This window comes from Pipistrellus hanaki (assembly GCF_964339955.1).
Source record: "Pipistrellus hanaki genome assembly, chromosome: 2".
In the NCBI taxonomy this organism is placed as follows: Eukaryota; Metazoa; Chordata; class Mammalia; order Chiroptera; family Vespertilionidae; genus Pipistrellus; species Pipistrellus hanaki.
The window spans coordinates 141,216,609-141,231,183 of record NC_140504.1 but is presented as its reverse complement, the minus strand read 5'-3'; the positions used below and the strand labels follow the sequence as shown (position 1 = coordinate 141,231,183).

The window sequence follows — 14,575 nt, the reverse complement described above, 5'->3', positions numbered from 1 at the left end:
TAGGGGCCGTGGGAGGTTGGCTGGCCACTGTGCATGTCATAGTGATGGGTCGTTTTAGTCATTTTGATTGTTCTGGTCGCTTAGCTTTTATATATATAGACTAGAGGCCCAATGCACAAAATTTGTGCATGGGGGGAGGGGTGTCCCTCAGCCCAGCCTGCACCCTCTCCAATCATGAACCCTTGAAGGATGTCTGACTGCACACTGGATCGGGCCTAAAAGGGAAGTCAAACATCCCTCTCACAATCCAGGACTGCTGGCTCCCAACTGCTTGCCTGCCTGCCTTCTTAATTGCCCCTAACTGCTTCTGCCTGCCAGCCTCATAACCCCCTAACAACTTCCCTGCCAGCTGGCTGATAACTAACTGCTTCCCTACTAGCCTGTTTGCGCCCAACTTCCCTCCTCTGCTGGCCTTGTTACCCCTACTTGCCCTCCCCTGAAAACTTGATCACCCCCAACTGCCCTCCCCTGCTGGCCATGTTGCGGTGGCCATCTTGTGTCCACATGGGGGCAGGAACTTTGACCACATGGGGGCAGCCATCTTGTGTGCTGGAGTGATGGTTAATCTGCATATTACTCTTTTATTAGATAGGATAGAGGCCTGGTGCATGGGTGGGGGCCAGCTGGTTTGCCCTGAAGGGTGTCCCAGATCAGGGTGGGGGTTCCCTTGAGGCATGGGGTGGCCTGGGCGAGGAGCCTGTGGTGGTTTGCAGACCATCCACACCCCCTGGCGACCCAAGCAGAGGCCCTGGTATCTGAATTTATTTACTTCTACAATTGAAACTTTGTAGCCTGGAGTGGAGGCCTGGGCCGACCAGGGTCTGTGGAGAGCTTGGCTTCCTCCATTGCCAGAGAAACCCAAGCCTCCCTCCTGCTCTGTCTGTGGCCACAGCGATCTTGGTTGGGGTTAATTTGCATACTCACTCCTGATTGCCTAGTGGGTGTGGCTAGTGGGTGTGGCTAGTGGGTGTAGCGGAGTGGTGGTTAATTTGCATATTACTCTTTTATTAGCTAAGATGGTGGTAAAAGTGTGTGAGTAGCAGATACCATACAGAAAGATTTTAATCTATTTGGCCTTATTATTCAATAACTATTGAACCAGTGGTCCCAATGGTGAAGCTCCTTCATTCTTGTGAACTTAATCATTGTCAATTCTGTGAAGGTTTGTTAGAAACAGGGGGAAGCAGAACTTTCTCTGTCACACAGCAGTGTGATGGTTTGGCAGGGGTAAAGTTTTATTGTGATTATTTGAGCTCAGGGCCAAACCTGAACTTTAAGGAGGAAAGAACCATACCCACTATTATTGAATCCTGAAGGGCTTTAAAATTAACTTTTGCTGTACATTTAATGTTTCTTAATGAATTCAACCTTTTTGCCTGAACTTTCTTGAAATTCTCTCCTGCCTAAATATGATTGATATTCATTCTCAAAATCCTGGCTCGTCTGCTTCCATACATGCCTTTTAAATGCCAGTCATGCCCAAGTCTGAGACTACCTTCTGTTTCTTGTTCTGTTAATATTTTGACCTCAGGCATGCCTATCTATATCTACACTAATTAAAGAGAAGGTGCAAATTGACCATACAGTGGTGCCTCGCATAAAGAACGCCTCGCACAGCGAACGCTGCACACAACGAACTTCATTTCATGATTCATACAACGAACTTCGTTTCACACAACGAAGTCGCCCGAGCTTCCACGACTGCTTCGCCCGAGCTTCCACGATCGCTGCCGATGTATTGCATCCTTCCGCGCAGGCACTGCAGGCAGTCGTTAGTCACTGCGCTTAACTTAAGCACGTATCGCGGCAATCGTTCTTCATTACGAATTAAATCACGCACGTATCACGGCAGTCGTCCTTTTAAGTTAAACTCAATATTTTTTTTATATCATGGCTTCTAAAAAAAGCAGGAAGGTGATTTCTGTTGAAATGAAACAGGAAATAATTAGAAGGAGTGAATGTGGGGTAAAACAGTGTGACCTCGTCAAAGAGTTTGGCCTCAGCAAGACCACCATTTTCACCATTTTGACAAATAAGGATGCAATCAAATCAGCCAAAGTAGCCAAAGTAGTATCAAAACTATTTCATGAAAAACATAGGTCTTCAATCCACGAGGAAATGGAGAGGCTATTAGCGATTTGGATTAAGGACAGGCAGGTGAAAGGTGACGTAACAACCCAAGATATTATCTGTCACAAAGCCAAGAGAATTTATGACGATCTAAAGAAAAACGTCCCTGGAAGTAGCAGCAATCAAGATAATGAAGAAGAATTCAAAGCCAGCAGGGGGTGGTTTTTTAGATTTAAGAAAAGGTGTGGAATCCACAGCGTTACTATGCATGGTGAGGCTGGCAGTGCTGACAAGAAAGAAGCAGAAAAGTTCTCTATTAACTTTCAAAAATGTATTAAGGATGAAGGATACTGCCCACAACAAGTGTTCAATGCCGATGAAATGGGTCTTTTCTGGAAAAGAATGCCGAGCAGAACCTTCATTACAAAAGAGGAGAAGAAATTGCCAGGACACAAAGCCATGAAGGACAGACTTACCCTTATGTTTTCGTCTAATGCCAGCGGAGACCTCAAGATCAAACCTCTATTGGTTTATCACTCTGAAAATCCAAGAATTTTCAAGAAAAATAACGTTATTAAGTCCAAATTGCCCGTCCATTGGAAGTCCAATCAAAAAGCCTGGGTGACCCAAGTTATCTTCAACGAATGGATTCTGGAAACCTTTGCTCCTGCCGTGAAGAAATTCTTGCTGGAAAAAGAACTGCCGCTCAAAGCCCTTCTGATACTTGACAATGCCCCTTCTCACCCAAAAGACCTAGAGGAAATATTGCAGGAAAATTATCCTTTTATCAAGGTGCAGTGTTTGCCACCAAACACCACATCCATCCTTCAGCCAATGGATCAGCAAGTTATTGCGAACTTTAAAAAACTCTACACTAGAGCCCTCTTTAATAAGGTGTTTGAAGAATGCGAGTTTGGTGGAGACAATATGACTGTCCGAAAGTTTTGGAAGGAGGAATTTGATGTCCTTATGGCAATACGACTTATACAGAAGGCCTGGGAAGAAGTGTCACAAAGGACCCTCATTTCTGCTTGGAAGATGCTTGTGCCTTCGTGGACCCAGGAAGAAGCAGTAGTTGACACAGAAGTGGTGAAGGACATCATCACAGTGGCCCAAAGGTTGGAATTAGGGGTAGAGGAAGAGGATGTAGAGGAGCTTATTGAGGAACACGAAGAAGAGCTGACAACTGAAGAGCTCCAAGCACTTCTGGTCCAGCAACAGGACAATGCTCAAAGGGAAGCGTCATCTGATAACGAGGAGCAACAATCAAACAATCAACCAATCCCAACTGCTGACATCAAGAACATCCTGGTCAAATGGAAAGCAGTTCAGGAGTTTACCAATGCCCACTATCCGGATTCAGCTGAAGCAAACAGGATCAACGATCTTTACTCTGATACTCTTGTCCGTTATTTCCGGCAGATGTTGGAGAAAAGAGAAAAACAAACGACTTTGGACAGGTTTTTCATGAAACCATCGGCCAAAAAGCAGAAAATGGATGAAGATGTGCAAGATTCGGTAGACTCTATTTAGTCTGTCTTAAAATTAAAAAAATGTGTGTTGTTTTTTTTTAAATTATGTTTTTAGATGTATCTAAATAAAAATAATAACAAAAAATTTATCTTTTTTTATGTCATCTTAGCATATTTTATGCTACAGAACGAATTATTTTTTTTAACATGTATTGTTATGGGAAAACGCGTTTCACATAACGAACTTTTCGCATAACAAACTTGCTCTTGGAACGAATTAAGTTCGTTGTGTGAGGTACCACTGTACCTCCATAACACCCACCAGCCAATCAGGAGTGAATATGCAAATTAACCCAACAAAATGATGGGTTAATTTGCATATATAGGCATGAAGTGAAGACTGAAGGCTCTGCCTGAGCGGGTGCTGGGTGCTGGAGGAAAGCCAGTGCCAGCAGCCAGGGAAAGGCCTATTGCACAAATCTTTGTGCAATGGGCCTCTAGTGTGTGTGTGTGTGTAGGCTATGTGTCCATCCAACCAGTAGCTATGATGCACACTGACCACCAGGGGGCAAACACTCAACACAGAAGCTGCTGTGATGCACACTGGCCATTTATAGAGAAATGGCACTGCAGACCTGCTGACAAAGCAACCATCAGCTTCCCCCAAGTGGAACACAGGCTCCACCACCACCCCAGAACGTTTAACACCCACCAAATCACAGCCTACACTGCCAAGACTCCATGGTGCAAAATGCAGCACACAGCCCAGCCCAACCCAGAATTGTCACTGTGGACACTGGGTAATGACATCACATAGCAACGCCTGGCTTCCTCTCCCTAGCAACTAGCCTCCTTGGAGTTTTTTCACCCCAGGAACACAAATTGCTTTATAGCCAGGTAGAAACATTTTACACTTTAACCAAATGTCTGTGAAGCATTTCCCATGCCTCATCTCATTTGATCCTCACAGAAGTCCTGGAGTAGGTAGATAGGAGATTGGGTGGACTCCTATTTCATTAGCTGGAAAGCAAAGATTTAGAAAGCTTAGAAACTTGGCCTGACTTAAGAAATTGTGGACCTTGAAAATGACTTCAGGTTTTCTCACTGTGCAGAATATAGTCAAACACTGCTGCAGTTAAATATTTTACCCTTTGTTCTCCCTGCATGATCTACAATAATAATCTGCTTTGTGTTGCTATTTACTACTGTGCTGCTCACAATTACCTGAAAGAGAAGTTGGGGTGCTTCAGTGGACTGGAAAAAGTTTAGCTAGATTAGAAAGTTTAGCTAGGTCTAAATAAGCAAGTTTTATATATATATATATAAAAGGGTAAGTTGACTTGCACATGCACAATACATATAGAGCTCTCACTGGTGTCAATCAAATGCGTGAGTTTTGATCTGTCATTGTTAATCATAAATTTGGTTTACACTTCTATCATAAAGGGTGAATAGCAATATTAAAATATTTGAGAAACCAAGATGGCAGCATAGGGTAGACACTAGAATGCAGCTTACCACAACAAATTTGAATTTAGAACTGAAAAACAGGGGAAACATCACCCTGAAGCACCAGACAGCTGGCTGAGAAGAGGCTCTACCATCTGGGAAGGAGAAAGAAGGCACACTGAATCTCAGGAACTGAGAAGGTGCGGAGAACTGTGCTCGCGAAAAGGCAGCCACAGAGTTTGCTGCTGGCTTGCTTGCGGAGCACGGAGAGGGTGGGCCGAGTTCACTGCTGGCTTACTCCCTGTGCGCGGAGAGGGGGGGACAGCTAATGAGCGGCTGGCTTTCTTGTTCAGGAGGAAAACAGAACCACCCTATTGCGCTGATAGACGGCCCCAGATAGGGAGAGGCCAGACTGTCAGGCAGTGGGCAGAGATCTCTCGGAGGTGTGTGAAGCCAGCGGCCATTACTGCAGGACTCAGAAACCAGACCCTCGTAGGGAGGGGCTGAATAAAGCTTGTCTGCACCACCCGAGACTCCGCCCAATCCAAGTGGAGCATAGAAGCCCTTCCAATGGCTAGCTTTCTCGTTTGCAGTGATGGGACTCTCCTAGGGAGTGACAGATAGGAATCTAAAGCTTGTCTGCGCCTATAACAAAGAGGTGCGCGTGCCTGCAACCAACTGTGCGGGATTCAACAAAGCTTGTCTGTGCCACCCTAAGACTCCGCCCCATTCAAGCGAAATACAGAAACCCTCCTAGCTGAGACACTTCTGATCCTCATAGCCAATTGGCTTGAAGATCAACGCTTCCCAGTGATACCAATAACAAGCAAGGCTTAACAATAAGACTGCACACACAGCCCACAAAGGGCTACACCAAGACTGTCTACCTCAGGTAACTGGGAGACTGACTCACTGAACCATATAGGACACCTTAGCACACAAAACCACCCTACCAACTCAGGAAAGCTGTGAAAATGCCGAGACAAGGAAACAGATCACAAACAAAAGAAATGGAGGAAAAGAAGTGACTGGATATAGAGTTCAAAACCACGCTTATAAGGTTTTTCAAGAATTTCCTAGAAAAGGTCAATAAGACCTATGAGGATATGAAAAGGGATCAACAAGAAATAAAGAATACATTGTCTGAAATAAAAAATATTATAGAGTCCTAAAAACAGAATGGAAGATCGCAAGAATCAAGTCAAAGATTTGGAACATACAGAGCCAGAAGACACTCCTCCGCAGAAGCAAGAAGACAAGAGAATCCAGAAAGTTGAAGATAATGTAAGAAACTCTGGGACAACTTCAAGCGAACCAACATCAGAATTATGGGGGTCCCAGAAGATGAGAGAGAGCAAGATATCGAAAACATACTGAAAGAAATAGTGACAGAAAACTTCCCCCACCTGGTGAAAGAATTAGACTTACAAGTCCAGTAAGCGCACAGAACTCCAAACAAAAAGAATCCAAAGAAGACCACACCAAGACACATCATAATTAAAATTCCAAAGACAAAGAGAGAATATTAAAAGCAGCAAGAGAAAAGCAGGTAGTTACCTATAAAGGAACACCCATACGATTGTCAGCTGATTTCTCAACAGAAACCATGCAGGCCAGACAGGAATGGCAAGAAATATTCAAGGTGATGAATAGCAAGAACCTACAGTCAAAAATAATCTACCCAGCAAAGCTATCACTCAGAATCGAAGGCCAGATAAAGAGCTTCACTAATAAAAAAAAAAAAGCTAAAGGAGTTCATCACCGCCAAACCAGAATTATATGAATTGCTGAAGGGGGTTCTTTTGGAAGAGAAAGCAAATAAAGATAAAAACTATGAACAACAAATATGCAACTATCAACAAGTGAATCTAAAAACCAAGGGAATTAAAAAAAAATCTGATGAACAATATTAACTGGTGAATATAATAGAATCAGAGGTATGGAAGGGGAGTGAACTGACGATTCTCGGGGAAAAGGGGAGAGTGGGGTGTGGGAAGAGACTGAACATAAACTGTGCACCTATGGATGAGGACAATGGGAGGTGGGGAAAGGGCAGAGGGTGGGGTGGGAACCTGGTGGAGGGGAGCAATGGAGGGGGGGGGGAATGAGGAACATTTGTAATAATATGAACAATAAAGATTTATTTAAAAAATATATTTCCTCTAATTTCCTTTCAATGTCCACAAATTTGTGCACCAGGCCAGTACTAGCTTTAATAACCACATATGTTTCGATTCCCAGAACTCAGTATCTAGCCCAGACCTCTCTGGGTCTGCAGGACCACTCTGAGGCTCAATGATTCACTGGAAAAGGCTCAAAAAAGCCGTTATATTCATGGCCATGACTTACTACAACAAAAGGATCTAGATTAAACATTAGAAAAGGTGGAGGAGAAACCACTCACAAACTAGCGTTTAGCATTGCAGTCCTAACCTGGTACTCAATAAACATTTGAAGGGTGATTAAGACAGTTCAATTCTGAGAGCAGAGAGGTGACTGCCTATAGAAAGCTGCTGGACCTTTGGACAAAACCAAGTGGTCACTGTGACTGCAGTCACAGAGGGCCACGGTGACACCTAACCTTGCCGAGGCAGAACAAGCAGGCTGTCCAGGTGTATCTTGGATCATTCTGTGGCCTTTAGAGTATGACTTACTACTAAACTAGTATTTCAGTGAGAGCCTTAATGTCCTAATCTTGTCAGGATTAGGTCCAATTCTGAATAAAGTTGCCATAGTAACCATCATAAAACAAGGCCGAGTCTTACACATGGACTATGTGATAAATACCTTTGGTGTAGATGATAGGGTGGCATATGAGGAGTTAAGAATGGAACAATATCATTTGAAAACCGTCTGAAAGGCACTGTAGCAGTCTGGACCACACTGGAAATTTAGAAATCACATCTGGGGCTTTAAGTTTTGTTTTATCACTTACTAGCTATGTGACTGGATTCATCACAACATCTGAAGTCTGTTACCAGCTCTAAAATCAGTTAATAATCTCTCACAGTTATTGGATCAAAAGGAAATGTGTTTTCTATGCATTGTAAAATATTTTAGTAACTGTGTGAAACTACCGCTGGAACATTTTAAAACTTTGTATTATGAAAAGGTTAGAGAAGGTAAAGGAGTCTTAATATATTCCTTACAAGAATTAAGGATATTTGAAGCCATTAATAATCAAGCAATAAATCCCTTGCAGAGTAGTTTTACTGTTGCTTTTTCTTTTGTTTTGTTTTTTTAAATAAGTCACTGAATGGATGAACTATCAGGCATTAACTACGACATGTTAACGCTGTCATCGGTCACCAAGTAGCTGTTCTCTCTCCCAGCCATTTCTAGTTAGGTTGGGGCCGCAGGCCCACGATCTTAGTGAAGCAATGAAGGTGGAAGTCATGCCTCCTCAGGCGAGGTTCTGACACCCAGCCACGTGCCCCCTGGTTTTCCCGACGCTGACGGCTTCGGGGCCCAGTGTCCCAGGGGTCACAACGATGGTGCAGACTTCCCAGTCCATACTGAACATTTCATGAACAAGAACTAAATTTCTATAGTCACACCAATTGTGTGTTTTTTTATTTGTACCATGGCCTAGTCTATCCTAAAACTCTGGAGGAAACCAAGCTACATAGGGTTGGAAATATACTCCAAAAGTTCATACTCTCCTGAGAAAAGTTGGGTTTTAACCTGAAATTTATGGCCCTTTTATGCCAAGAAAGTGATGTGCTATTTGTTTCATTAGCATTTTATATTTCTCATCAACAAATATTATGTATTTCCTGTGTGTTAAGCATCATACTGAGTATATTTCTGAACATAAAATAATTAATCTTACAGATCTTTATGAATCACTGGCATTACAATAACTCCTAAGAGCCCAGAATTACTTACTTGTAAATGTTAAAAAAAATTTTTTTTAATCTTAACTAGCCAAGTGGAAGTTTTTATACAAATCAAGCAATTTTTTACCTTTTTATAGAGCATTTTGTTTATTTCCGCTAAACGTATGATGACATATGCCAGGGACCAAGACTGTCAAAACTTCTGAAAATAAAGAATTTAATCAATAGTCCACTCCACTTTTACTAGTACATCCAGACTGAAAAAACACTGTATTTAGAAAATGACTAGAATAACCCATTTCATTATCCTTATCTACATGACCCAAACCTTTAGAAGTACTTTGTCTACTAGATAACAAAACAAAGATTTTCTGTTGTGGGCAGAAAATCTTATCCTGCTTTGCAGGTCAAAATTTTGTTGAAAACAAAATAAACACAAAATAATAACATATCAGTTCTGTAGTACTTCCCATAGGACATAATGCCAAGACTGACTGGAATGGAAGCCTTGCAGGATCCCTGTTATACAAACCCTGGCGCAGAACAATGAGGTCAGTCCACGTGTTAGTAACAGACAATGTCTGAGGAGCACTTATCATTGTTCTTATAACTTTGGCTTCTAGAGCTGGTCTTCCACTCAACTCCCAGATTCTCAGTGGCAGGGAGTGTGCTTAGTTGTCTGCCGATCCCATGGACTAGGATGTAGAAATAGGTCCTGACATACAGCAGGGACTTCATAAATGCTTAATCATGAAATTGAAAAGAAAATTAAGGAAAAACACCTGGAAAAATGTATTTATTAGTCTTCTATGACCCATACTTATTTTAAATTCAATCTAGAAATAAGAGCATGACTTACTTGAGCAACATACTTAGATTTTTCAATGGGGCACTCACACAAGGGGCTTGCCAGCCCACAGGACTCAGAGATCACACTGCAAAACCTCTCCTGCTCCACCCACCCGGGAAGGCCAAGACTGGATTCCAGGGCACTTCTCACCATGCACCGCGGAATACACTTCCCCACAAAAACCACGCTTACCAACAAGTCCAATAAGGTAGGCAACATGGAACTCAGCCCATACAGGGTGAGTATATGTTAGTGTTTGAACTGCTCGAAATGGGCCTGAATTACAATGTCTAGCAAGGATGGGATCTGTTCAGGCTTCTAAGTACAGACAAATAAGGTTAGGCACTTAAACTTTTGATGAGAATCCTGGAAAGAGCCTAGGTCTGCATGTATTATTATTACTACTATCAATAACAACATATATGAAGAAAAATGCAATCAGTTATGAAAATGACATGACACCAGTCTGTCCAGAAAACATCTGGATGATAAAATCTGACGTTTGTACATTGTCAGAATTCCTTAACAATTAGTGGCATCATTGAAAAATTATTGACAACTACGTATACAAAGCCTTAGCTGGTACAGCTGGTGTAGTACTGGTACCCATCTAGTAAAGAAAATATCACCATCCAAGCATCTTAAATATCTTAACGTCTCCTATTATCCAAATATCTGGAGCCAATAGTCTTAAATTGCTTTATTCAAAGGTACTTTTGTTGTTTTGCCTCTATTACTCTATAATCAATACTTCTTTGAAAAATTATATCCTACATATATTTAAAAAATCAAATGCTGTAGAAGTCTTTTAAAAATGTATATCAGTAATGTTAATTATCTAAAGAATGAGCTTTATGGAATACCTTTTAAGTATTTATTGCTCAGATGAGTCCAAGAAATTCTTAAGCATAATGTGGCAATAGCTCTAATACACTTGTAAACAAAATCCCACTAATAAAAATTTTATTGGCATGAAATACTATAATTATGAATGTGTAAAACTTTTTGATCTTAAAGCCTCTTAACATAATCATGTATATCTATGTACAAAACATAAATTTCACTTTATTTAAAACATGAAAGAGAAAATTTCAAATCACACTAAACATAATAAATATAGAACTTGCTTTGTTAAAAATCTACAGTATACATTCAAGTAAAGGCTAAACTCTCAATGTCAACTATATATGGGACAAAAGTAAAACATTTACAACAGCCTGTTTACTAAAAGTGCTATTTTTAATTCCTTTAAGAGGAAACTCACTCTAGTGCTTTTGTTTCCAAACACTATACATTCCTTTATTCATAGAACCAGATGCTTCTGTTACTAAAAATACATATCCGAACCTATATATTCTTTTAAATAGATTTAACATTTTAGTTCTTTGGGGGAAGAACAGGAAGTCCAAACAAACAACTCAGACCATCTTAAATTATGAGAGATGACCAACTTTATGACACACCCTGTTTCAAGTTAGATGTGCAATTTGATGAACATATTAATGAAAAAAGTTCCAGTCCACATGGCTAAGGTAAGCCATCTTTTTCTACGTGAGAATTTGTGGAGGTCCAGGAGCACTCACTACAGCACCCGTCCTGTGATGCAGGCCTCGATGCCACGCTCCATTTCTGATTTGCACATTCTCCTCCAACCTGATTAGGTCTAGTCTCTTCTGGAGTCATATTTAGCACACTGATTGAACTGTAGGGGGAAAGAAACGTAAGTCTTAATAATCATCTGCTCCTATATTTTAGATATACCTCAATGTCTAAAGGCTGACTGATTCCTTGTCCTATGCTGAGTAAATTTTGAGGACATGCTGATCAAGAACAAAGAATCTTTAAAATGGCCTAATTCACTTTTATCCTATCCACATATTTATTTATCTCTTTAGTCTAACTTTAAAGCACACTGCCCAACTTAGCATGCACCAAGCCCAAGGTAGACAGAGAGCATGTGGGTTTTGAAAGCCAGTGTCTCTCATAGCCCCATCTTTCTGCCACTATTTTCTAATCTCTTTGTGGCTTCTTTCAGTACTTGTCCATTTGTTCAGGCTCAATTTCATCTACCCATTCATTCACCCACACAGATCCTTAACGAAAGCCTACACACATGTAAAGACTCCAGCTAGACCACTTTGGCAAGTTAAACCTCCCTGTTCTTCAGCTCCCACAGCCTATCTCATAGGATTGGGTGAGAACTAAACGAGTTAGCATGCACTAAGCACTAACAGTGCTCAATTAACTGTCAGGCGATAACAACCTTCTTGTCTGAAAACAGACACAGCTTCCACTGTCAGCAATACAATCTGAAAGATATACTCTGCAACCAGCCTCAAAACAAACAACATCTAGTTAAATGATCACTTTCAAATCTACGGGGTTGAACCAATGAACAATCAAGTGAGTACCTTATGTAACTTTTTTCATAAAAATTTTTTCCTAAATGTTCATATTTTCTGACTTTGGTTTACCAACTCAATCTTAGAATGTGGTAAACTTAAAAAAAATTAACTTGCTTTAATAAAAAGTTAAAAAAACATAATTAAAATTGTTTTTTAAAAAAGTAGCTTAAGGCCCTAACCGGTTTGGCTCAGTGGATAGAGCGATGGCCCTCGAACTGAAGAAGAGTCCCAGGTTCAATTACAGTCAAGGTCATGTACCTGGGTTGTGGCCTTGATCCTATTGGGGGCATGAAGGAGGCAGCTGATAGATGTTTCTCTCTCATCAATGTTTCTAACTCTCTATCCCTCTCCCTTCCTCTCTATAAAAATCAATTTATATATATATATATATATATATATATATATATATATATATACACACACAATATATATATATATATATATATATATATATATATATATATTTTTTTTTTTTTTTAAGTAACTTACTTGCGTATCATTCAGCCCTTAGAATCTCTGCCATCTCAGATAAGGTCAATGATCGACTGAAATCTCCAACTTATTATAGTACAGAGCTACTTTGCATGGAACCCAGGCACAGCCTTTATGTATAATTCCATCTTGCAGTGAAGGAGCAATGAGGATGCTATAAATACTGCTACAAATACTTTGGTGTAACCTTACTTATTACAAAACCCAGATCCAAGGTGCTTCAGGAGCAAAAATACAAATTTATCACATAAAATAAAACTTTAAGAACTACATCAAGCTGCAACTGACAGCCATTTACAGAACTCTCTCCCATGTTTTATCCTCCGAGGCCAGTAACTGAATAGCTTAATGAAATTTAAGATCAAAATTCTGTTTCTATGTGACTGATATATAGTGCAAAACCTTGGAGTACAAGAAACAGAATAGCCTTTTTATAATCTACTTATGTTTACATTTATTTTTATAGCCTGTTACTAAAGGTTTACAATGGACCAAGTACTGTTTTAAGTTAAGTACTTTAACATATATTGACACCTAACTTCACAACATCCTACAACGTAGGTACTAAATATTGGACTTTTATTAAAGACAAAACAATGTCATCAAGAAATATTTATGTAAATATTTCACAACTAAAAAAAATTATGTAAAAGTAATTGGGGAAACTATCCAATGTTTTCTTTTAGATACAAAAACTATTATTTGTAAGTGGTAACTAGAACTTATGTCTAAATATATATATAGTTATCAAATCTCAATGTTTCAATAACATCCTGTGTAAGAAAATACTCTGAGCTTACATTATTTTTATTATAGATTAAATAAACATTCACTTCCCATATCCAACCCATCAGTCAATCTTTTGGCTCTAACTGTAAAATATATCCTAAATCTAAACATTTCTACCTTCATGTTCCGACCTTCATCCACATTACTATTATCTCTCCCCTCTGCTCCACTAATGCCTCATGAGTCTCCCAGCTAATATCACTGGCTCTGAGAATGTTTCCTATATAATATAGAGCAATATTTTTGAAACTTAATTTTTCTCACTCTCCTGCTTAAAAGTCTTGAATGCTTTTGCATTGCCCTTAGAATATCTGACCTACAAATACAGACTAAACAATTTTTTTTATTGATTTCAGAGAGGGAGGAAGAGAAACATCAATGATGAGAGAAAATCATTAATCAGCTGCCTACTGTATGCTCCCAACTGGGGATACAGCCCACAACCCAGGCATATGCCCTGACCGAAAGGGAGCAGGCCGGGCTGAGGAACATCCCCCAACCCCCACTGAGTGCACAAATGTACCAGGCCTCTAGTATTTATATATATTTGAACTTACACATAGTAACGTTTAATCCCAACCTACTCACCCAGGGCCTTCAAGGATATGACCCCTGGTTTTGTTTGCTAACTCCACTCACATCCACAAGCACACTAGTGTCCACCTCAAGGTCCCTATACTTGCTGCTGGGAGGGCCCTCAGCTCTTCTTTGGCCCAGTATTACTTAGTCCTCATCTTTTCAAAACTCAACTTTAAGTTAGAGTGTCTTGTACTTTTAAAAGCTTCATTTTTTTGTTTTAAAATTCATCTATTTAACAATTCTTCTTTGAAAGTTACTGCCTTCTTTAGCACTGTGCTCCACACAAGCCTCTCACCACCACAGCCCGTGTGTGCAGCTCCCTAAGGCGCCTCCACACTGGCAGGCCCTGGGCCGTCTCCTCCTCTCAGAGGACAGCGTCGCCGGCACTTTCCCGCACAGCCCCACCTCCCTCTGTCCTCTGCAGCACTAGCAATGGTCCAGCTGCTTAGTTCAAAGCTAATCTTGGAATAGGATGTGAGCTAAAGAATTGATATTAGAGCTTAGAAAATGAATTTAACAACCTTAGAGGACTATCCCAAAATGTTAGTTAATAGCAGTTTGTGGGTTTCCTGGGACGGGGGGACAGCTGTTCAACCCCATCATCCTGGGCACTGACCCTCTTTACCAGTC

General features: G+C 40.5%; 2 protein-coding genes across 8 annotated transcripts in view; one reads left to right on the top strand and one right to left on the bottom strand.

Annotated features, from left to right (window-relative positions):
• The window catches only part of DNASE2B (deoxyribonuclease 2 beta), a 684,289-nt gene that overhangs the window by 149,842 nt on the left and 519,872 nt on the right, over positions 1 to 14,575 (top strand). The window lies entirely within an intron of this gene.
• The window catches only part of SSX2IP (SSX family member 2 interacting protein), a 51,611-nt gene continuing 46,070 nt past the window's right edge, over positions 9,035 to 14,575 (bottom strand). For all 5 annotated transcript variants that reach the window (XM_084874420.1, XM_084874421.1, XM_084874422.1 and 2 more), the window contains exon 14: positions 9,035 to 11,382. In XM_084874420.1, the coding sequence (XP_084730546.1) occupies positions 11,208 to 11,382 (175 nt within the window). In that variant the 3' untranslated portion in view covers positions 9,035 to 11,207. The remainder of the gene's footprint in view (positions 11,383 to 14,575) is intronic.